The following is a 24,332-nucleotide window of genomic DNA, read 5'->3' as shown; positions in this document are numbered from 1 at the left end:
CCCTAACATTTTGGAAATACACACCAGCCCCATTTAACTCCCAGTACCTTATTCTTCAGTTTAGAAAAGGGGAACACAGAGGATCAAAGTATACACACAGGTTAGATTTATCGCCTCCGTTATGTCAGCCAATCCCTATGTTGGTTCTATTATGACCCCTGCATAGAGTCAAATGATGGCCCTGGTGTGAGGAAGAACTAGACTTACAAGCTGAAGAGTAAATCACTCCACAAGGAATGTTCAGCACAACTAGAAATCTTGCCAGCCCTCTAGAACAAACGCCACCTTTTCTTTATGGTATATGAAGAAATCAAATAGCCTTCCAGTCACCACTTGATTTTATTGTTACAATTTAACAAAGCAGTTTATTTTCTTATGCACTTTATAGTGTCCAAAATGTGTTGTTAGGGTATAGAATGGAACTGACACCACTTTCATGGAAGCACTGAATAAGAGGGTAAGTGTGTTATAATTTCAACTGTGCTGTTTTTATAAAGCCCTGCATTAAGATGTGCCAATAAAGCTACAATTGTCCCTTCAGTTGAAAGTTACCTTGTATTTTTTGCCCTCTCCTGACTGACTATATCGTTTATATAATAAATAGCAGCTAACTGAAAGGGACCTAACCACATCAGCCACACCAGCAGGGGCTTGTTCACCTGCACATCTACCAATGTGATCGATGTCATCATGTGCCAGCAATGCCCCTCTGCCATGTACATTGGCCAAACCAGACCGTCTCTATGCAAAAGAAGAAATGGACACAAATCTGACATCAAGAATTATAACATTCAAAAACCAATAGGAGAACACTTCAACCTCTCTGGACACTCAACAACAGACTTAAAAGTGGCCATTCTTCAACAAAAAAAACGTCAAAAACAGAATCCAACGAGAAACTGCAGAACTGGAATTACCGTAATTTGCAAACTGAACACCATCAAATTAGGCCTGAATAAACACTGGGAGTGGATGGGTCACTACAAAAACTAATTTCCCCCTGCTGATACTCACACCTTCTTGTCAACTGTTTGAAATAGGTCACCTTGATTACATTGAACTCATTAGCACTACAAAAGTGATTTTTCCTCCCTTCTTGTCAACTGTTGAGAATAGCCCACTTCCATCTTAATTGAACTGGCTCGTTAACACTGACCCCCCACTTGGTAAGGCAACTCCCATCTTTTCATATGTTGTGTATTTATACCTCACTACTGTATTTTCCAGTCCATGCATCCGACGAAGTGGGTTTTAGCCCCCGAAAGTTTATGCCCAAATACATTTGTTAGTCTGGATCAGCAAAAACAATAAGGTGCCACAAAGACTCCTCAGAGACTAACACGGCTACCACTCTGAAAACTGAAAGAATGTGATTCATTTGTCACTGACCTTAACTCCATTGTGAATATCTTAACTATATAAAGACATTTACCATTTAGTGTAAAGAGGAAGAAGACAAAATACTTCTAAAATGACTTTGCATCATGTGCTTTATTTTAAGTCATTACTGAATCAAAACTACACAGTATAACCTTTTAACATACCCTACCCACTCAATGATTTTGTTTTTCAGAAATTGCATTTTTTTAACATGGAATTAAACCTACATTGCAATCATAAATTTTCATGCTAGAATGTTCTCTAATGAACCGTTTGTGTCACCAACAATAGTAATTTAAGAAAAGGCCATTTTTCAAGCTCATATGTACTTCTATATTTGGGAACTTAAAAAACCCGTCTCGGATGTAAAAATGTAAATTGGAATATGTAAACATTTTTGTATACCTGAAACACTGGAAGGAGAATATCAGATAACAAAACCATTGCCTTAAATCATCAAAATGGCGGGAAAAGCATGTAGTGGGGAAGCACAGAGTAGCACACACTATTCAGTCTTCAAAGAGATATAAGAAGTGAAACAGCTCCTTAGTCATTCAGTTGGTTTTTCTTTGTCTAAAGGAAAGCAGTAATTGTGGGAAGATAGCCCAGCAGAACATCCCAATACTCCATAATTCATTAAGGTTTAACTAAGTGCTAAAACCAAGTTTTTTTTCCTGAGAAAAGTCATTGATGTTTCATGGAAATGTCTCCTGGGACTGTACAAATAAAATAAAGTAATTAAAGAGATTGTCACTTGTTTTCTTTTTGCTTACAGAGGGTTGTCCAAAGAGTCTTCGGTACATCAAAACCTCTGCTTTTCTAAAAATGGATATGGCTAGCATCTCTTCAGCTCGCACTATGGCCTTTTGGCATTGTTTTCCTGAAGCTAGTCAGATTCCCATTACTGTATCTTGAAAGTCAGTGACGTACAACAGCATATTGCACAAACTGTATCGCTCCAGAAAAGGTCCAGTGAAGTCATCTAAGGGATCGTTTCTTTCTTTCCTTTTTCTTTAATGGTAGAAATGTAACGTCCGGAAGATTAACATCCCAGTCAAGGATGCAGAACATTTGGTTGATTAAATTACAAAGCAAGGTCCCCTGATTTTAGAGGAGTGGGCATTTAAAAAAAAAATCAAACCAATCTTCTTCACCATTAATCCTTAATTTGAAAGGCAGCATGGATTCCTAAGGAAGTAGCTTCCTGGACTCAATCAGTGAAAAATCATTGCTACCTAACTATAAAAGGCTTAGCTCTTATGAGAATATTGTGCTTTTTTAAAATTCAGATGAAGTCAACTTGATTTGCAGTGTGACTCCAAAGAGATCAATTAGTTTTTTCCCTAGTCCATTTGATCATAGTCTCTGGTGAGCGGTACAGGAATATTAATTTGGCGTACAGATCTTCCTCTAGTTCCAGTTCTCCAGTCTCTCTTACTAAGAAAATGTCAGTACACAATTTCAAAATACGGTCCACGTTTGGTAGTTCTTCAAACATGATGGAGTGAGAGATCCCGCTGAAGAACTCACGGACAAACTTCCCTATCACCAGGACAACTGAGGCGTAAAGTCCCATTATACTGTAAAGCAAGAGAGGAAAGAGTTTAAAGATGTTTTTCTAATCTGGTTAGAAGACCAAATACAGGCAAATGCTGATAAAACTAAGGTGGTGATGGGTTTAAGAAACATGACCATTTCTACTGAATCAACTGTGTTACACACTAGGAATAATAATGGAATTCAAAATCTAAACATTTCTCATAAAATAATTTCTAAAAATATTTTTTAAATTGTATACTATTACAATCATAAAGGGACAAAAACTCCACCTCATGTGGAAAATGTGCTGAGGAGAGGAATCTTCTTGGGGATCTCCTACTGCAGGTTCCCCCAAATCATTCCTGCAGAGAGTGTCTCCAGCAGGTTTCCCTTTCTGCTAAGGTTTCTCTAAATTAACCAGAACTTGCAGATCCCTGAGATATGCTGGAGGCTAGGATTAACCATAACTCTCTACAAGGTCTGTACTGACTTCTCTCTGGGGCCAGTGGAGGTGGGCTGCTAATGCTTCCTCCATTGGCCACTCCCTTTGGAACCCCCATGAAGGAATACTTCACAACGTGGGAGGGCATAAGCAGAAAAGACTCAGACCATGTTAATTTCCCTGCAGGGTTATGGGAGAAGACAATGCATGTCCTCTCTTTGGCCTTGTCCCCCTCTCCCTCCCAGCTGTGGGTTCCTGACCACAGGGAGGATTCTTTTGCAGGGTAAGCAGCAGGATGGTGAAACAACCATCATGGTGCAGACCTCTCTCCACATGGATCTTGTGTAGGGGGGGAAAATCCCCGACCCTGAGAGTGCATGAATGGAAAAACATCAGGGGGCAGAATTTGGTCTCTATTTATAATTGAGAATGACAAACCTATTTTAAAACAAAATAGTTTAAAATCAATTTCTTTAGCCAGCAGTTAGGGCCCGAGTGAAGGGTTCTTATTCCACCTAAGATAAGGAATACTGTGCCTCTGATACCCTGATGTTATAGCTATGAAGGCTGCTAGAGAGGCTAAAACAGAAGATCTTAATCTCCATAAAATCACGAAATTTACTCCCTTCTTAATGCACTTTTTTTTGTGTGTGGGGCTAGGGCCAGTCCTGCTCCTCTATGATTTATTTTAGGTATTTGTGATGCTCTCAACTGTTACAATAGAAACACAAAACCCTGGTCTACAAGAGATAAATTTCCCAGTTCACCTTAAATTATGTCTAATAGACAGTACTGTGGTTTTAAGTATAAGGTTCTCTCTTACCCATAGCCAGCTAAGAATCCAAGGCTAGGAGGGCTAACTTTGTCACTGAATACAAAGAGTTCAAGACTTTCTTCCTGTCTGTATCTTTTTCCAAGCTGATTGAGAACCCACCATTCACGAACCCCATCTTTAGACTCATTTTTGACAAGCGAAACAGTGATGTTTTCCATCCTCCCCTCTATTGAAAGAGAAAAAGGACACAAACAAGCATGTTATCAATAAGTCAAATTTGTTAGGATCAGTTGCTTATTAATATGACAAAGTGATGGTGCAACCTAAAAATAAGTCAATAAAAACAATCTTAGAACCCATTTTAAAATAGTTTACAGAACAGTACTACAATGGTTCTCTAGCCTTTTAAAATTACTTCTGAAAACTGGTTGTGTCTAGGCCCTGCAAGGACTCATTCAAGAGCTTAACGTTAGCTCTGTTGACTTCAGCGGGACTACAAAGTGTGTAAAGTTAATCATGTCTCCGCAAGATCCGATGCCCTAGATTGAGAGTTCTCTGGGGTAGATTTTGGGAACGGGGGTGGCAGGTTTGTATAAGTTTTGGTGGTACCCAGGAAGGGTCCAAGTCCTGCCCCCACTTCCCACACCTGCCTTGTAAGCTGATATATATTTTTTAAAATAATGTTAAAATGGACTGGAAACAGTAAGTGTTTAACAGTTTCTATATATTGCACAATATCACTATTGTAAGAAAAAAATATTTAACTAAGAATATCAACTTTATTAATACTCTTTTGAATATGGAAATAACCAAGCACTCTTGGCTCAATAACCCTCAAAAGCAAATATTTTCTAAAATCACAACAAATATAGCCCCTTCTTTTGCGATGTTCTTCAGAAGGCAGCAAACACTTTTCCTCGCTGTTTGGTTCTTGAAATGAAGTCATCCAGGAGACTTGCAATGTCCAATTCAGAGGTAGAGTTCTTATGAATGTGCAGAAATGCCAAGTGATTTAGATGTTCTTGGCTCATTGTCGTTCGCAAATAATTTTTCAGTCTGCGCAGGCAACTGAATTATCACTCAGTGGTGCCGGTTGTAGTTGGAATTGTGTAGAATAATTTCAGGAGAACTGTAACTTCTGACAACATCACTCAAGCCTTCGTTTTGTTTCAGAAATTGCTTCACTTCGCTCACCGAATTAAGCTGGCAATTTCTCAATCTGCAAATATAATTCAACATTTCTAAATGAAGAGATAGCTTGTCTGTGTTAATGTCACCATGGAAAGCTTCACTTATTGGGACAATGTCCTGTTTCGAGCCATTTGTTGCATCAGTTATATGCTTCTCCAATTTTACTGCAGATGTAAAGCTTTCTGTTGAAAACCTCTGTTCAATGGCAACTTTGCAAGCATCAATGATCCCGACATATATTTGATGAAAACACTCTTTGGGTAAACACTGAAGGTGTGAGGAAGGCTTCCATGGTCAAGCCATCTCAGTGCTTTCTCTACTGTTGTTTCCCAGAAGTGACTGTATGATGAGTCGGTGTGCATCCCGCTCAACACCTCTTGCAACAGGACAACTTTTTCATAACGCTTGCCAATGACACATTTGGGCTTTGGATTTTTGCATTAGCTTCTTCTACAGGACCCATGGCTTTCTCAAGAACAGTTAGTATAAAGTACGTTGAAAAAGATTGAAGTTCTTCGAGAGCTTCGAGAATCCACTACATTTTGAGCCAAATTCATCTGAAGAGTAACTAAAATTCATCATGGCCTCCTAATTGTGGAGCAGTGATTTAATGCTACTGATCCTTAGTGTCCACCTTGTTGGGCACAATGGTCATAAAGAAGGCGCCCCTTCACTCTGAAACTCTCTGAATGCTGCCATGCGCTTTGGTAACTGCCTGAAGGCACTGATGAGCTCTTTCACCATCGAAAACATATCACGAAATTCTGGATTATGATGCAGGGCATCCTGCATGGCAAGGTTAAGGGAACGTGCAGCACAGTGCACAAATTCCACTCTCAGCACTTGATCCTTCACTCTGGCTTGGACCCCAGTAAATTTGCCGGACACATTACTGGCTCCATCATAACACTGCCCCTGGCAATCAGAAAAGTGCAACCTGAACACACCTGAGAAGTGTATCTTCCACAATTTTGAAGAGAAGCAGCATCCATTGCGTCAGTTTAGTAAAACCCAATAAACTCCTCATAAATCTCTCAGCTTTCACTAGAAAAGAACCCTAAAGAAAAACTTGTTCTTTTCTTGACAAATCAGTAGTCTCATCCATTACAATAGCATAAAATTTTGAAGCCTTTATCTTTTGCACAATTTGTCTTAGCGACATCATTGCCATCATTTCGATTATTTCGTTGTTAACCTCATGTGACAGCCACTTGTATTTTGTGTGACTAAGCCACTGTCTCCGTTCCTCTGAATCTGTACTGCGTAGCAAGAAGAGCTGCATCTAATTTGAATCACTCTCATTATGTCCACGTAATGCTATTCCTTGTTGAGCTAGGTACTGAACACTTAAAAATTTTGTGCGGCGCATTCCTAGCTGATTGTGATTCTTTCCTGTAACTGGCCAACATTTAGTGCAGAAACATTTACCTGCGATTGCAGAGCAGCATACTTCATTACCACTTCCTTGCGGCAGGAGGATTTTTCATGTGATGTAAAACCACGCAATGTGTGTCTCCAATCTTGAAATCCAGACGAAATAAACATTGGTCCGGCCTTTGTAGAAAATATGAAGATCTTCTTTTCAGAACGCTTTTTGCAGACTGAGCAAAAAGCTCTAATTCACTGTTGTACTCCAACCATGTAAATCTTGATAGCCAAGACTGCTGAAAACTCCTTTTCTTATCTTGGAGATTTGCTGTATCTTTCTTTTGTATAACTTCAGTTTGAAAGCTGGGTGTCGAACTCAGGCAGTCACTTGATGAATTACCCTTTTCTTCTTTTTTCTCTGGGTAATTTTATTAAGAATGTATCCATTGTTGATTATTACTGGCCCTACAAATCAAGAATTTGTTGCTGGTATAAAATGAAGCTACAACGCGCCGGCGCCACAAGATTACAAGGGCCAATTAAAAGTGGAAAGTCAGAAGCAGCACTCACCTGCTTCAATACATTATATTTTGTTGTACCCACATACAGCCAATTATACACTTTAAAGGGTGCTAAACATGATCATACCCCAAACTGACCGCCGAATTTAAGTTGCGTGTTTTTTTTCCCCTCAGGTGAGGGCTCTGAGGTGGGTCTGGGGATGAAGGGTTCATGGTGCAGGAGGGGGGTTGAGGGTTAGGGTGAGGGGGGTGAGGGCTCTGGGGTGGGGCTGGGGATGAAGGGTTCATGGTGCAGGAGGGGGGTTGAGGGTTAGGGCCAGAGAGGACTCCTCCCATCCCTCTCCCCGCCAGCAGCAGCGAGCTCCGGGGGAGGGGTCCCCCACTTCCCCCTGGCAGCACGCTCACCCTGCACCACTGTCACTGAATATGCTCCTAGGGCCCCTCTCAGGTCCAGGAAACCCCCTCGCCTCCCCTAACCCTGGAGCCACTGCAGCTATACTGTAAGTGTGTTACAGGCAGGCCTGCCCTAGAATAAGCAGACCTGAGGAATGACTTGGTAAATGTGCCATTTCGTGTGTGTTGTGTCCCACAGAATTGTATTCTCTCATTCACCTGCATGCACTCGATCTGATCTTCGCTGTGTTAGGGATGCTGCACTGACTTGTGCAGGAACTACTTGCAGCAGATTGCCACAACTCACACTGTGACATGAGAGGAGCAAATGCACCCAAAGGGATCACAATCCCCTTGTTTCTGGGCTGAGTTAAGTTCTTGCCCTGGGGATTTATAATAGTCGGGTAGCATACACTACAGGGCATTACAGAGGTAAGTATAGGTGGTCGATCGGAGAAATCCTTAGTACAATGGCCAAGGGATTTGTAAGGGGTTGTAACAGCTGGTGAGTTCGAGGTAGTCGGTGCATGTAGGAGTGGTTGAATAGAGGCTAGGTGTCGTCAGCTGGTGTTCTCTAAGCTTGCCATGGTCTGACGGTTTCTTCTACTGTGCCCACATGCTGTGTCTCCACAATGTTCCATATTATCTGGAAGGAGAGAGTGCTACAATGTCTGTCAGGGGTGTGGGGGGGCATCACTCAAAGAGGGCAGAGTTAAGGTTACAGGCTGGGGCTAGTGTGTACCTTAACTGTATACTTCCAGGGTTTCAGCAGTTTCTGTACAGGTGCACTTGTCACTCCCGAAGAGCATGAGGCACTGCGAATCAGCCTTAACAAAGTTTTAACTGCATTAACAAAGTTTTTGGGCAGTTAATTCTTACTTGTTTGTACAAGGCCTAACACTATGGGGCCCTGATCCTTGGTTAGATCTACCATAATGCTAATACTGATTATTATAGTAATAATAATAAATGAAAACCCATGAGGATGCCTAGCTATGAATTTTGATGACTGAATTCAGGTATCAAAGTTTTAAAATGTTGCTATTAAATTCTCTGTGCCTCCATTTTCCCATCTCAAAAAAATGGGGGTAAACAATGCTAACACACCTTTGGCAAAGTGCTTTCAGACCCTCAGCTAAAACATTCTATATAAGTGCTAAGTATTTAAACAAAGCTTTGAGGGTTTTTCTTGTGTGAAAGGTGCTGGGTTGATAGCTCTCGAGCCCGATATCCTCCTTTTACCCACACAATAGGTACAACAGAGCAAAGCAGCAGCGCAACCGTCCTTGACACAATCCCATTATTACCTAAACAGCCTTGTGTGTTTCATAATGAAAAAAAGAATACACAATGATAATCACAGCTTGGAGTACATACCTTTCCATAGCTGCTTGATGGGTTTTGCCAGAGAATCACTAGGTGCCTTGAGATAGTATGGAAACATCATTTCTAGCATCCTGCAAGAAAAATGTGACAGCAAATAATTCCAGATTTTTGTATCTTTATAAACTCACTTAGACATCCCTCTTGGGGCAGCTGTAGAATATGATTCCAGTTTGAAGGAGGAGAGTACTTTGCTGTAATTTTTGGACTGGGTTCTGATCTCACATCAGCTTTGAACCAGTGTCACTCCATTGACTTTGATGGACTTACCAGTGATGTTCTGCCAATATTTTACCAAAGCGTTCCATTCAAAATTTCCCCATTCGCCGGTCATTAACCATGAATGTTGGGTATGTGTGTGCACAGGGAGGAGTGAGGGACTGGGGAATGCATTCCTTTGTTTTCCCACTTAAACAAAAATGTTGTATCTCACCATCACGAAGGAGAGAGGCAGCACACCATCACTTGATAAATAAATGAAGCACATCGATGGAAATGTTTATAATCTCGAATAGTACAGTGTTCAGCTAGTGCTAAGCACGGGGAAGAACATGTGGGAGTGGGTGTTTCTTTTATAAAATTACTGCCTTCTGAGAACGGGAATTACAAATACATCATTTACTTCTTGCCTCAAACAGATCCACACCCTCCAGGAAATGCCTTTCTTTAAAAAGTATGAGAAATAAAATATTTAAAAGACATGCAAAGAGATACAATATAGACCCTATATGCAGCCATATATCTGTGCAATAGACCTACATACATTCTGAACAAAAAAAGCTCTCAACCATGTGTGTAGCTGTTTCTGTTGCTTTGCACTGACTCAGACATTTTAGGCTTCAGAGTGACATTCCTGGAATCTTAGGGTAGGTCTGTTAAAAACGCTGCAGTGATACAGAGTGATCACGTTGTGAAAAGTAGTCACCCACAGGTGACACTGTGTTTTTGCCTTTTATTATTTTTCTGTGAGAGTTCATTTGAGAACGTAGCAATTGTCTGGTTTCACCCACATATTTGCTTTTGAGGCATTTAGTGATCACTCTATATCTGACCTATCAGTCCTTATCCTTACAGAAAACCCGCACAACACTTTCGAACGACAAGCCTGGGAATTTAAATTCATAACTTTGCTAGATGCTAAACATCATGGACTGAACAGAGACACTGGATTTTTGGCTTATTACCATAATCTATAACCCATTAACAACTTCACTCCCTCCCTAGCTGCTTTTTCTCTCCTCCTCCTCTTTCCTTTCCTCCCTATGACTGCAGGGGTGTTAAAGGGCCACTTCACCTTGAATGGTCCTTTGAAAGGTGTGTTAACTACTTATGCTAAACAATCTGTTCCACCTTGTGTTTAGCTGTGACACTCTGACCAGAAGAAGAGCTGTGTGTGGCTGGAAAGCGTGTCTCGCTCACCAACAGAAGTTGGTCCATAAAAGATATCACCTAACCCACCTTTTTCTCGAATATCTTGGGACTGACACAGTTACGCCAGCACTGCATAGTACCTTTGAAGTAACAGTTATTAGTATAGGGCTAGAATGTCCTTGGCCTTTGTGTAGGTGCTAGGAATTTTCACCCCTTTGTAGTCTCCGTGCAAAAGCCAGGGGCTCTACCAATTCTTGTTGCCAGGAAAGTGGAGTTGGCGAGGAGGACACAGTATGCTGCACTATCCATACATGCTCTCCCTCCCCCGGTGTGCTAGAAAACACAATTCCTTTCACAGCTGCCCCACTAGTGGTGCAAGGTGTGGCCCTCACTTAGAGCTTTGAGTAATGTACTCAGTTGTGGTGGTGGTGACTGTCCATTTTGCTATGCACTCAGTGAAGTATGTTTCAGTTTTATGGTATATGCTATGCTAAGAGATTACATTATAGATAACCCAACTGTGCACCAGTCAGTTATTTGCTTAATCTGCTTTAAGAGAAACATCTGTACGAACAAGTCAAGAACATAACTTACACCTTCTTTACCGTGTGATCCCCAGACATCATTGTAGCGATATTTTCTCTAGTTTTGTTCAGTAGGTTACAGGAAAGCTTATCCGATGCTATTTCTGCTTTTGCACCGAGAGAGAGGTTTCTATAATAATAAATGAAAAAGAAAACAGATACTGAAGCTCAATACCACACAACGCCCAGTCCTCTGAGCTGTGCTTAGCTGATGTGGGGTTGCTAGTCTATCTGCACGGTGTTGATGACCCTGCCACAGTATCCTGTCAAACATCAGGCTACTGATACAGCATGTGGACCCCCCCAGAGGATGTGTAGTGGCCTAACCCCCACTCTGTCATTATTGATGATGGCTTTATACGGTTTAGCAGCAATTTTTGATAGTACAATGTGCCTATAATTTTACTTACTGTGTCAAAGTCAAAATAGAAGCCTTACACAGAAACCTGCCCGATGGCTTGCTTTTGAACACAGAGGCCAGACGTTGGCCTTGGCAGACGGCACGACACCTTGTTGCCTGACTCACCACAACTTCAGCTACAAACGCTCTCTGAGTGATTCTAAAGCCTTTCATTATCAGTGGGCTCACGTACAAATGAAATAAGAACATGGTATTCATCCCTTCCCTCATACACCACTTATAAATCAGGGAGTCTAGGCTGAGGGCTCCTGGGGCCCTTGAGACAAGATGAAAATGCGTATTTGATTATGAACAGAAAACATGTTCCCCCTGGTGATTTTTAAATGGAAGTGCCTGAATCAGCCCTGTGCGCCATGGGGAAATGGATGGGGGCACTGCTTTCCCAGCTCCCTCCACCATGTCCTTTGCAACCCCTATGGCACTGATGGGGTGAGCCAATAAGGTTCTGTCCTGCTGACTATCACAGGACAGAGAGGAGGGAAGTTGTGGCGGCTCCATTGCCTGCTTCCTTGCTGGGCTGTGGGAGCTTCAGGGAGAGTAGTATGGGAGCTTAACTGGCTCTACATGAGCCTAGGGGAGCATCTAGCAAAGGCAGACCACCCTCTCCATCTCTCTTCTCCCTCTCCCCCCCTCCAGTCACTGAGGATAGCTTAGGAGAAGCTGGAAATCAAGAGCCAATTATAACACAGTTCCCTGATTCTCTGTCCCAGCCCGAATTAGAGCAGCCCTGTGACTGCTCCAACCTCCATCAGCTGGCAACAGTCCCCATTAGAGCATATGGCAGCTGTAGACAGCTGGAATGCAGTGCAAATCAACCGCAGCCCCTCCTTTCTCTCCACATCCCCTTTGTGCCAAGGACTGCAGGGAGGGAGTAGGAGCTGGCTGTGTCAGCTCTCTGCCTGCTGGAGACGCCTCGATGTTGGGAGAATCCCCAACAGTGGACTTGCATGTGTCCCCTGTCTTGCGGTCCCCTGACATTTTTAAGATCAGATGATTGGCCTTCAGGCTGACCAAGCTTGGACTCCATTGCGGTTAATGTTGATCATGTAATATTCAGTCACACTTACTATATAGTCCACTGCTTCCCAATGATAAAGGATCCAATTTTTGATCCAATTTATTACTGTTTTTAATTAAACAAACATAACTGATCGATTAGTTGAGGAGTATTAAAAATGGACTAGCTCTGAATAAAGGAGGGAGCTATATTTCCACTGGATAACAGACTATCCTACTACGGTAATAAAAAAGGTCTAATTCAATCATTTTAAATCTTAAATAAAGTATCTTATTTATTATGGGCCCAATGTTTGTTTTTGATTTATGTACACAATTCCTAGTAATGTAGCTGTGAAGGGACAGCTGTTATGATAGGAGCCCAGGTGTCCATCTACATGATTCTTTTATCAGGGTTAGATATTACAATTCCCAGAAGTTGTAAATGGGCGACGGAAGGATCACTGGATGATTTCCTGTTCTATTCATTCCCTCTGAAGCGTCTGGCATTGGCCACTGTTGGTAGACAGGATACTGGACTAGATGGACCTTTGGTCTGACCCAGTATGGCCGTTCTTATGTTCTTATTAATGTGCAATCTGTGCACGCCTCAGCATGGCTCTTACAGGAGTGTAGCAAAGCTTGAAGGGAAGACTGTACGTCAGGGGGCAAATGAGCCCTAGAGTAAATGGATGCAAGCCCCAATGAAGGGAATAGGCATTGTCTCTACTTAGTTCAAGGTGGCTCTAGATCAGGGGTGGAGAACCTTTTTTCTATCGGGGCCACTGACCACAGAAAATATCAGTCATGGGCCACACACAGCCCCATGGGGGGTGCGGAGGCTTGGGGCCTCCCCTAGGCTCTGGGGTGAGGCCAGAAATGAGGAGTTCAGGCAGTGGGAGGGGGTTCCGGGCTGGGGCAGGGGGTTGGGATATGGGAGGGGGTGAGGGTTCCGGCTGGGGGGGCAGGCTCTGGGGATGAGGAGTTTTGGGTGCTGGAGGTGGCTCTGGGCTGGGGCCAAGGGGTTTGGAGCTCGGGAGGGAGTTCTGGGTGAGGGCTCTGGCCAGGCGGTGCTCACCTCAGGTGGCTCCCAGGCAGTGGCACAGTGGGGCTAAGGCAGGCTCCCTGCCTGCTGGGGCTCCATGCTGCTCCCAGAAGTGGCTGCCATGTCCGGCCCCTAGGCGGAGGGGCGGGGGTTCTGTGCAGGGGATGGGGGCAGCGCGCAGAACTTCCCTGATCGCCCCTGCTCCTAGGGGCTGCCGGGACATGCCGGTCGTGCCCGGAGCTGACCAGACTTTTAAAGGCCTGGCAACCCTAGCTTGCTCCTGCAGTGGGGCAAGCCAGCGTTAGCGGCTCCAGCACTACTGGGGGATGCCGAGGCTTGGGACTTCCGGCACGCGGCATGGAGACTTGCCACGGGCTGGATGAAATGAAGCAGTGGGCTGGATCTAGCCTGCAGGCTGTACCCAGCCCCCCTGCTCTAGATATTCAGATAGTTAACAAAACTGCTTTTCATCTCGTGTCTTGCTATTTAATTTCTTACAGCATACAGGGTACGGCCAATAGCTCTTGAGGGTGTAAAGCCTCAGTAAGAGGACTGATTGTTTCTCTTTTGTACCTTAATTTCATTTCCCCATTCAATCATCTGCTTATACCAAATGTTTTTCCAAAGGCCTGGTCCTTCAAAGTGTTTAATTTACATAAGTTTTGATGAGCATGTTGTCTGAAGCAGATTTCCTATTAGTCTGTTCATTGTTTTTTGAAAACTAAGGTTGGGATTTTCATATTTTTCTCTTAGCCCCCTTTGGGGCACCCCAAATAAATGGTTGTCTCTGAAGATTTAGGTTAGGATTTCAGTTTCTGGGTGCCCAACCTGAGGCCCCTTAAAATTACTGGATTTTCAGAGGGCAAATGCTCTGCATTGTCTGAAAATCAGGCGTCTCCAAAGTATTACAGATTGGGCACTCAAAACCTGAGGAAGCCAAGACCTCTAGTCACTTTTGACAATCTTGGCCTACACCTTGTTTGCAAGGTCGGTGTGCACCTTGTTTTTAAAGTGTCTTTTGGTCACCAAAGCTACAATATCAACACAGTCACAAAGTGCTCTTTAGAGTACTGCATGTTCGAATAAGATCTGCAGTAGGCTTGGTAAAAATATTTCATTGGTAGAAAAGCTCAAGCACTATAGTCCTACTTTTGAACTTGCTTTTCCCCTATGTTCTTCCATGCTGATTCTCAGATCATTTTACTCCTGCTTTTATAGTTTCTACCTTGGAGGTGTTAGTGCCTGGCCAAGGGCATTCTTGCTCAGAAGTTCTAAGGCAAACCCCTTTTAAAATCCATGAATGCTATTTTTTGTTGCTAGGAGGGCTCACTGTTGAGTGAGAAAGAGCACTCCCTTCCCCATCTCAGCCACCCCCTCTCAGCCTTCCTGACCTGGTGAATGAGAGAATTGTATGGGAAAATAAACACATCACACATACAGTGGCAATGCAAAACACTTCCACTAAACCAGCAGTCTTAGACCAACAATCAATCTGTCAATATCATCATACTAATTACCTTTGAATACTCCATGAAAGAACTAGAGTGAACTCAGCAGAAAAATCCCGGAGACCTTGAATCATTTTCTTTCTACTGGGAGGGCTGATAGTCCACAATGAATTTGAATTCCCTTCTAGTTCTGCTACAGTTATATCTTCTTTTCCATAGCTTTCTAGAAACTGCAAAGCACCCTGTACATGCAAAAAGAGAAAGGAAAGTTTAACATACATGAAACACACAACTATTCTTACAGGTCAGCCAGAACTATAGGTGTACTACTAATTATGAGTCTAGTGATTTGCATTAATGGTTTTCCTCAGGCACCGGGTAAGGCATAAGAGGAGAGAGGTTTACCCAAAATACAGCCCAGACTAGAAGTCAATGATGTGAAAAAAAATTGCACTGCTAGTGAAACTGGTTTAAAAAACAAAAACCCACCTAACCTGGTAGAAAACATTTGCAAAAATGGGCCTGAATAAAATTAAGCATATAGATTCTATGCCTTTGTATCTGAGGTCCTCAATATACATTTGAGCTAGTGGGCTACCCAGAACACATTTTAATCTGAGATAATATATGTTCTAGTCCCCACTTGCTTTGTGTGGCACCTCAAACTTTAAGCAAGTTCACAGGGGCGCCACACAGCACAAGTGGCTACCATTATATGTAATTCTTCTGACAAATTCTATGCTAGGTAGACATCCAGACATCCCATTGGACCATTTGGTAACTTGAGGCTTTCTATAAGTGCAAGGTAGAATTCAGGAGGACCAAGATACCCCCGGCCATGTTGTGTGGTATCTTCTTTTGACCTTGGCTTTGTTTCCCCTTCTACTGTGGGTGAGGTGGATCAGGGAGAGTCCAAATTAATGCATTTTACATTTCTACCCCCAAACCCCTTCTGCTTATATAAGTAACACTTTTAGCAAAGTGAAAATGGGGAATTCTGCGTAGAAGAATGGGGCCTGCAGAATCTTGTTTCCAAAGGAGGAGGAGAGTATGGGACAAATATTTGTTCCAACTGCTGGCATATAACGTGGCATAAGATGCAACATGCTTGTTTTAGGGGAAGACATGTGATGGTGTTTATAGTGTTAGAAATGCTAATTATATAATGCAAAGTGTGTTTCACATCTTTGAAATAGAGTCTGAAAAACTAGCTACCAAGTGCATTTAAGATCTGCTTTTGAATGCTTTTCTCTTACCAACGAAACCTAAAGTAGCTCTGCAGACATTATTCAGTGAAATGATTACTGATAAACAATCAGGGTTTATCTTAGGGAGGGTCCCAGAGCCTGGGCTCCAGCCCCAGCCCAAATTTATACACTGCAATTGTATAGTCCCAGGAACCAAGTCAGCTGACCCAGGCCAGCTGCGGGTATTTTATTGTAGTGTAAACATACCCTTAAAGGTCTCATCCTTGAAGCTCTTATTCATGTAATTAGTCCTTATTTCAGACAAATTCAATGGAACTAATCCTCTTAATAAGGCCAGCACTATTGATCCCTGATTGTCACCCAAAGGAAATTAAACAGAATGACTTGGCCGATCAGAATACACCGGACGTATACACACAAATTCTTAAAATGATGAAACACTCTACATTTTACTTACAGTATTACCCGAATATTCTCTTTGAAATGAATCAAACTCAGTTTGATTCAAATCCTTGAGCTGGTTCTGCTGAGCACTCATTGTAAAAATAGGCTGGAAAATAAAAACACATCCTTGTCAAATGTATTTCATTCTGTTTCTATATTAAAAATAAAACATTCTGTGAATTTCAGTCTAAGACTATGTAAGTCCTCGGTGCCATAGGGAGAGATTCTGAGGGATGGGAGAAAAGATCTAAAAACTTCCAGAACTGAAGCTCTGAATTTCTTGTCAAATTTTCTTAAATGGTCCAATTTTGTGTGTGTGTGTGTGGGGGGGGGGGAAATACCCCTAGATCAAAACATTTCACCAAGTTTTGTTCCAAAATAGTCCTAATTTTAAGCAATCCCATCCAGAAATATGTGGAAATTCCATCATTTGAAATTTCTTTCAGGCAAACATCTATTTGCATTGGTCTGAGCAAATGTGAATGAGAGAACAAATGGAGGCTATTCTGTATGTGCTATCACATTTCTGACAGCTGTCATTTTAGACTGATAGAGAGCCTTTAGAGAAGTGAATTCCTGTGACTGTTTGTGAATGTTCCAAGTTAATATTCACTTTGGAAATCTTTTGTGTTCATTTCTGTAAATGCTACAAGTGCCCCACAGCATATTTTAATCTGGAAATAACATTTTTTAAAACTTCACAAATGGCCATGAGACTCGTTCCTAAGAAAGGCAAAGCCAAAACAGCCTCTCTGATCATTCCTCTCCCCCGTAACCCCTTTCCTGGGAAATGTAGGGTAAAATTTTAGTGCTTAAGGTACTTAGGAGTCTATGTCACATTTTCAAAGGTGATTTAGGCTCAGATTTTTAAAGGTATTTAGGCATTGATTTGCTTAGCATTGCAATACCTCACTGATTTAGGAGCCTGGGGGGCAGGTATGTAAAGGTATTTAGGCTCCTAACTTCCGCTAATTTCAATGAGAATTAGGTGCCTTAATTCCTTTAAAAATGTGTCTCCAAACCTCATTTTCAAAAGTGACCAAGGCACTCAGGTATCTAAGTCCCGGCAACTTTCAGTGAGATTAATGAAGGTATCCCTACAATCTACATTGCTAGCTGGGCTCTTTCAAGATCTAATTGGACCCTGAAGTTGGCCAGCTAGCACAAAAGTAGGCCCCAGTGAAAGAGATAAGATAAATATGGAATGATCACCCAAATATCTGACTCAGGTTTGTTTACATTCTTTTCACTTTCCAGATTGAATCAGCACTTGACAGCGAATAAATGTTAGACCATGTCTACACTGGCCAGCTTACAGATGGCTCGCGTAGCCACTGTATGTCGACCGGAGAGCTCACCTAGTCTGACCTCCTGCATAAGTCACTTGACAGAGTTTCATCCAGTAACTCCAGTAAGCCCAATGTAAAGAATAATATAGCACAAAGAAATATAGGGCAATAATTGACTTTTCTTTTTGTCGTTTACCTGATAACCTCCTAGGGTTATTGTGATTGATACATCAAGAGGCCTGTTGGTGACGCCTGCAACAGATTTTACTAAAGACATGAAGAGCAGAGGGAACCAGACAATACAAATCAGCAAGACAACAATCATGCCACCCATTCCATACTTCACAACTTTCTTTTTCTTCTGGCCTCTTGGCTGGGGGTATCTCTGCAACAAAAAACAGTCACATGGTAAAACATACCGTGTGTTCATCAGTGGGACAGTTTTAATATGAATCCATGTTTGAATAAATAATGACATCTTTCATAGCTCATGGCAAACCCTAATTCAGGACAAGTTTCATGAACATTTTTAGTCAAAATTGGGCTGGGATTTGATTGAAACTGGGTTGAGTTTCAGGCAAACATACAGGTAAGTTTCAAGTGAACCTGGGTCATTTTAGGGTTTGGGATGAAAACTGTGCAAAACTCTGTGGGGTTTGGCATGTTCCCAATCCCAAATGAGGCAGCACTGGGCAGGTTCATTTGAACTTTCTTCTCAAACAGAAGGCATGAAACCATATGAACCAAAACTAAAAAAACCTAAAGGTTTGTTCAGTTCCTTGCCAAATGAAGCCATCAACTTTCACCAAGCTGTGCTTCAAACACACGGCTTCCACTCTGAAACTTGTTTTATCTCAGATCCCTTTTAGACAGAATTGTACCTTTTAGATCCTGAAAACATTGTAATTTTTATTGCAGAGAAGGTTGTATTTATTTTCCAGCAATAGACACATACAGTGTCACAAGACGGTCTTACACCGCACTAACTCCTCATACACTTCAGATACATTCAAAACTGTCCTCCTTGTTCTTAAACACTCCGTGGGCTTGCCCCAGAGTGCTTCTCAGCCTATTTCCCTTGTCTCTGATCCCCAATCCCGCTCCTTAATCTTCCCTAGCACCAGCATCTTTGCTCTCCCTTTCCACAATATGTCCACTATTGGAGTGAGAGCCTTCTCTTCCGCAGCTCCTGGAGACTAAAACAATCTTCTTGCATCTCTCCTTCTCTTTTCCCATCACAGCAGAAAACACATCTTCCCTCCCCCTTCCCACCCCAGCTATGATTCCTCTCCCCATCTGTTACTGACCTCATGACTGAATGCTTTAATGGATTCACCAGCCTGTACAATGTCTTTGCATCACTATGATTTATTCTGCCTGCTCACTTATAGGATTTAACTCTGTACAGAGACAAGGTGGGTTAGGTAATAGCTTTTATTGGACCAACTTCTGTTGGTGATCAGGACAAGCTTTCGAGCTTACACAGAGCTCTTCTTCAGATCTGGGAAAGGCAGAGTGTCTCAGCTAAATAGAAGGTGGAACAGTTTAGCATAACTAGTTAACACATAGTCTAACCATTCAAGGTGAAGTTGCCAGTTAACACCTCTGCAGTCACAAAAGAGGAGCTAGTGGGTTACAGATTGTCCTGGGACCAACACAGCTACAACAACAGTGCAAACATAAACTCTGTGCAGCATTTTGAAATAAAATGTATATGAAAGATGGCATATACAAAATAAAGTTGCACTGCACACATACACTTGCCAGAAATCTGGCTTTCAGGAAATTGTTCTTGCTTTACAACATGAATCCATAAAGCCCTAAGAGAATATTACATTTGTAATACAACTCTATATTTAAAACAAATCAGTTACATTTTAAAAGTATTGTGTCAAACCATTTGTCTCACACTACAGGACACTGTTTTCATTAATATCATATTGAGCTCACAAGGGACGTATCATTTATCTGTAGACGGTTATTTCAGGCACTTTTAATGCTATTACAGAGCAGCTCAGAGAGTTAGTAATAGCCAAATTACTCAGGAATACCACTCAGAGAGTGAGAGAGGTACCTCAGTTATCATTAGTTATTTTGTTCTTAACACACAGATATTTGAGATATGCAAAATCCATCAGCAAGTGTAGCAATGCGTGTCATTGGCACATGCATCGCAACTTCAACTTGGAAACTTGTATATTCTAGAATCATTCCATAGCACAGTATAGAATGTTCCTATAATAGAAAAAACAGCACATAAAGCAAAATTGGAACTGGATTACTTCCTGTATCTTTCTCAATTTCTGAAACGTGTGATGAGATGCGATTCAATTCATGGTAGGAATGTAACTAGCATAAACAACTAAATGCCAGGTTTGTGTGGATATCCCATTAATTTACTTGTAACTAAGCGACGCACCTTGAAATCAAGTACAGTTAAAAAGGTAGGATTATAATAAAACTAGAAATATGTCAGTAAACACTCAAATATATGGTCATTTTATTGTTTTCTGAATGGTTGGGTTATTTCCTATTCCTAAAATAACACTTAATTTCTTTTTAAAATTGGCAAAACAACCAAGCATCTGGATGCTGTTTTTACAAAGATAACACTGAATCCAGGATCCCCAATTTTTATTTGAATTGAACCTTAACTCATTTAAACCAGCTGAGTTCAATTTTTTAAAAATAGCAGCTACAAAATCATGGACGCAGCGGAGGGCACAGGGCAGTTCTGAGAACCTTGGAATGGATAAGTGCTCGCTGTGAGATCCAGAAGAGGAGTGCCCAGTAAATGGTGGGTAAATAGGTCTTTGAGTATGTGAAATAGGGGGTGGGTGCATGGTTCTGTGTCAGTGGCATAGCCAGGGTTGCAGCCAAGGAGCAGTGGCGGAGAAAAAAGGCGCCGGTCCTTCGGTGGCATTTCGGCGGCTCTGCGCATGCGGCGAAATGTCGCCGAAAGATGGAGTGGTGCATGCGCAGGGCCACCCCGCTTCCCCATCCGGAGCGCTGTCCGGGGCACCGAGACCCCCGGCCACGCTCTCAGGGCCGGAGTCCCGGGAGCCCGTGGCACCGTTCCGCCGGCCGCCCGGATCGCTGGGAGCCCGCGGCCCCGTTCCGCCAGCTGCCCGGAGCGCCGGGAGGCGGGAGCCAGCAGGCCAGCCCGTGGCCCCGTTCTGCCGGCCACCCGGAGCGGCGGGAGCCAGCCCGCGGCCTCGTTCCGCCGGCCGCCCAGAGCCAGCACGCAGCCACATTCCGCAGGCGCCACTTTTGGGGAATGTGGTCAGGGGAAGCAGCCGCTTCCCCTGAACCCTGCTAGCTACGCTACTTGTGTGTATGTGTGTGTGTGTGTGTGAGCGCGAGAGAGAGGTGTAGTGAGTGTATGGTGGATGGTGTGGCAGAATAAGATAGTGGATGTACGAATGTGGGTGTGGTGGGTATGAGTGTGGAGTGGGGTAGTCAGAAGGGCATTGTGATAGGTGAGTGAACGCATGGGTGTTTTAGTGGGGAAGTGTGAGATGGATGGGGGCAGTGGAGAAAGAAAGGCTACATCAGAGGTGTCTGACAGTGACTGCTCTGGTCACAATTGTGAACTCCACTGCTCAGGGGTCAGAGACCAGAACCCCTTTAAAACACCGTGCGTATTTTTCAAATGCCTGTCCCTGACTGCCCAGCTTGGCGAGCACACATGGCATCTCTCCCTTGTGGTGTGCAACTGCCGAACCTACCATGCCAGCTCCGCACACTAGACGTGCTCCTGCCTAGAGCAGAGAAGAGATATTTGGTCTCCTGGGCCTGTGAAGAGAAGAGGCTGTGTTGGCACTGCCATGGATCAACTGCACAGGGGATGCAGACAAAGGGGTATGACAGGAATCAGCCTCTGTGCTCCATGGAAGCAAAGGAACTGAAGCAGGCGTAGCGGAGGCTGGCAATTGATTTTGTACTGAGCCGCAGATCTGCTGCTTTTCTACCAAGCTGCATGCCATACTTGGTGGAGACCTGCCGAGCTGGGAGTTGAATCTTTCCTTGGTGCTGTCAAAGTGGCTAGTGTACATCTTCATGAGCTAGGACAGCAAGGCATAGACTGGGTCCCCCAGGATCACAATTGGCATTTCAATATCACCCAGGATACTCTGACGATCAGGAAAGAATGTCCCTACTTGCAGCTTTCTGAACAGCCCTGTGTTCTTAAAGATGTGAGCATCATGCACCTTCCTTGACCAGCCCATATTGATATCGGTGAAGCATCCCTGCTGATCCACCAATGCTTGCATAACCACAGAAAAGTAGCCCTTTCTGTTGATGTACTGTGTGGCAACCTGGGCTGGTGCAAAACCAGGGACGTGTGTGACGTCTATCACCCAACTGCAGTTTGGGAACCTCATTTCTGCAGATCCATCCACTATGTCCTGCACATTGCCAAGAGTTACACTCCTGTGTGGGGGAGATGACTAATGGCTGTACACACTTGCACGACAAAAGCCTCCACTGTGGATTTCCCACTGACCCATACCAATCCGGTGTTGCAAGTTTCCAGAGTGTGATCGCCACTTGCTCCTCAACTGTCACTGCAGCTCTGATTCTGGTGTCTCTGTGTTGGAGGGCCAGTATGAGCTCAGCACACAGACTCAGGAATGTGGCCTTTCATATCCAAAAGCTCTGCAGTCACAGATTGTCATCCCAAACCTGCATGATGATGCCATCCTACAAGTCAGTGCTCGTTTCTCGAGCACAGAAGCAGCGCTCCACCATCTGCAACTGCATGAATACCACCAGCAACCTTGAATTTATGTCCCTTAGCAAACTGACCTCAAAAAATATTTATGTCCCCCACTGTTGAAGTTCTTCCTGTGGCTCTGATAATAATTGACAGTCAGGTATCCTGCATTTGCAACATTCATGAGAATAGCACAGAGCTATGTGGGCTCCATGCTTCTGTCAGAGATGGCAGACACCAAACAGTGCCATGCAGGTTTGTAGGATTTTAAAAGAGGGAGCAAAAATTATGGGATATGAATGGCATTATGGGACCAAGTTGCATGCTGGGAACTTGACCCCTACCTCCCAGAGATCCCTGGGCAAATTCTTTCTATCCCACAATACACTGTGAAAACTTCCCAGAAGGCACTGTACCAGATAGTGGCACATGGAACATACTGAGATATTTACCTGTGGTGCACCACTGTTTGAACTGACACAAACACCCTCGGTAAGTACGCACAGCGCTAATGCAAGCAGCCAAGTATGCGTCTGCATGAATGATACACTAACTGCGGTGGCTGTGTTCCAACATAATTTGTAATGTAGACAGGGCCCCAGTTGTTTGGCTATTCCTTCACCAACTCTGGACAACCTGAATTCATTTGCTTACCTCGTCTTATTCTTAAATCCACCCCTGAAATCTAGGTCTACAATTGAGCATCTATGTTTGCAGACACAAATTACCATGATTTTACACAGAACTCATATGCATGAAAGGAAAATTAGTTAGGCACAAACGAGAAGTTAGATGCCAGAAAGCCATTCAAATTTTCATCTGAAGTAATTGCACACAGAGACAGGCACACAATTGGATGAACATTTTTGCACATGCACCTTAGACCTCTCTGATAGAAATCTGGCCTTCTGATATATTTTTCTTTATTTAGGAACTCGTAAATTGGCAGCTTTTCTTCATTATTCCCGCAATTAACTTTGGGTGTAAAAAATAGGCTTAAATCACTTGCTTAGCTTTCTTACCTTTTCAGACTCTCGCCAACATTTCAAGATAAATATATGAGCATAAATATCCTCAACGCAGATCCAGCTGGAAAGGCTCAGAGTGGTATCAGTCCAAACCCAGTCCATTACTGCTCTCAACTCAGTCAAAAATGGAACCAGACGGAATCTAAAAGGAGAGACAGTATAGTAGATGAACTATCTTACAGTGAGGTAGTGAAGTATATCATTGTATCTAATTAAGGAACACAGGTAATTTTTAGTGAGTCTTATAATTACACCATGTGTGGGAAAATTACACAATTGTTAAATATCAAAAAGCTTAATGGAGGGGTTCAGACTTGAAAACAGAAAACACGAATGTGAAAACAATTGCACTTAGTCATTTTCTGGGATTGCTTGGGTATTACTGATGTTCATCATATTTTAATAATCCTGTAGTGAAGTCAAACATGCACTTATGTCACTTGTAATCAATAATCATGGGTGTGATGGCAGCATCACAGATGCAACTTTATGGGATAGATTCTCTCCTGGGCCAAAGCCCCCCTTCTTCCTTTCTGCCATATCTCCTAAACTGGGAGGGGAAGACAGAGACGGATATAAGACCAGATTGCAGTTCACTTGGAAGGGAATTCTCTGCTTGCCATTTGCTTTATGGTACTTTTGCACAGACTTGTGCAGGGGCTGTAACTGTGTAGAGAACCTGGCCTTATGATTTTACTGTAGGATCAACAGGAGAAGCTGGGCTGTGAGTACGCACAGTACCTTTTGCGCAACTTGAATACTTTCTGAGGGTCAGAAATTGTTTGGTTA

General features: G+C 42.9%; 1 protein-coding gene across 7 annotated transcripts in view; it reads right to left on the bottom strand.

The window, feature by feature from the left end:
* Positions 1–1,472: 1,472 nt before the first annotated feature.
* Positions 1,473–24,332, bottom strand: part of PIEZO2 (piezo type mechanosensitive ion channel component 2) — a 425,559-nt gene continuing 402,699 nt past the window's right edge. For all 7 annotated transcript variants that reach the window (XM_065582029.1, XM_065582034.1, XM_065582028.1 and 4 more), the window contains 8 exons: positions 23,538–23,685; positions 17,995–18,183; positions 16,523–16,615; positions 14,927–15,099; positions 10,958–11,077; positions 8,987–9,066; positions 4,185–4,362; positions 1,473–2,960 (listed from right to left, as the gene is read on the bottom strand). In XM_065582029.1, coding sequence (XP_065438101.1) covers positions 2,708–2,960; positions 4,185–4,362; positions 8,987–9,066; positions 10,958–11,077; positions 14,927–15,099; positions 16,523–16,615; positions 17,995–18,183; positions 23,538–23,685 — 1,234 coding nt within the window. In that variant the 3' untranslated portion in view covers positions 1,473–2,707. The remainder of the gene's footprint in view (positions 2,961–4,184; positions 4,363–8,986; positions 9,067–10,957; positions 11,078–14,926; positions 15,100–16,522; positions 16,616–17,994; positions 18,184–23,537; positions 23,686–24,332) is intronic.

This window comes from Chrysemys picta, chromosome 2 (assembly GCF_011386835.1).
Source record: "Chrysemys picta bellii isolate R12L10 chromosome 2, ASM1138683v2, whole genome shotgun sequence".
In the NCBI taxonomy this organism is placed as follows: Eukaryota; Metazoa; Chordata; order Testudines; family Emydidae; genus Chrysemys; species Chrysemys picta.
Note: the sequence above shows the minus strand (reverse complement) of the source record. Positions and strands in the feature narration are given on the sequence as shown.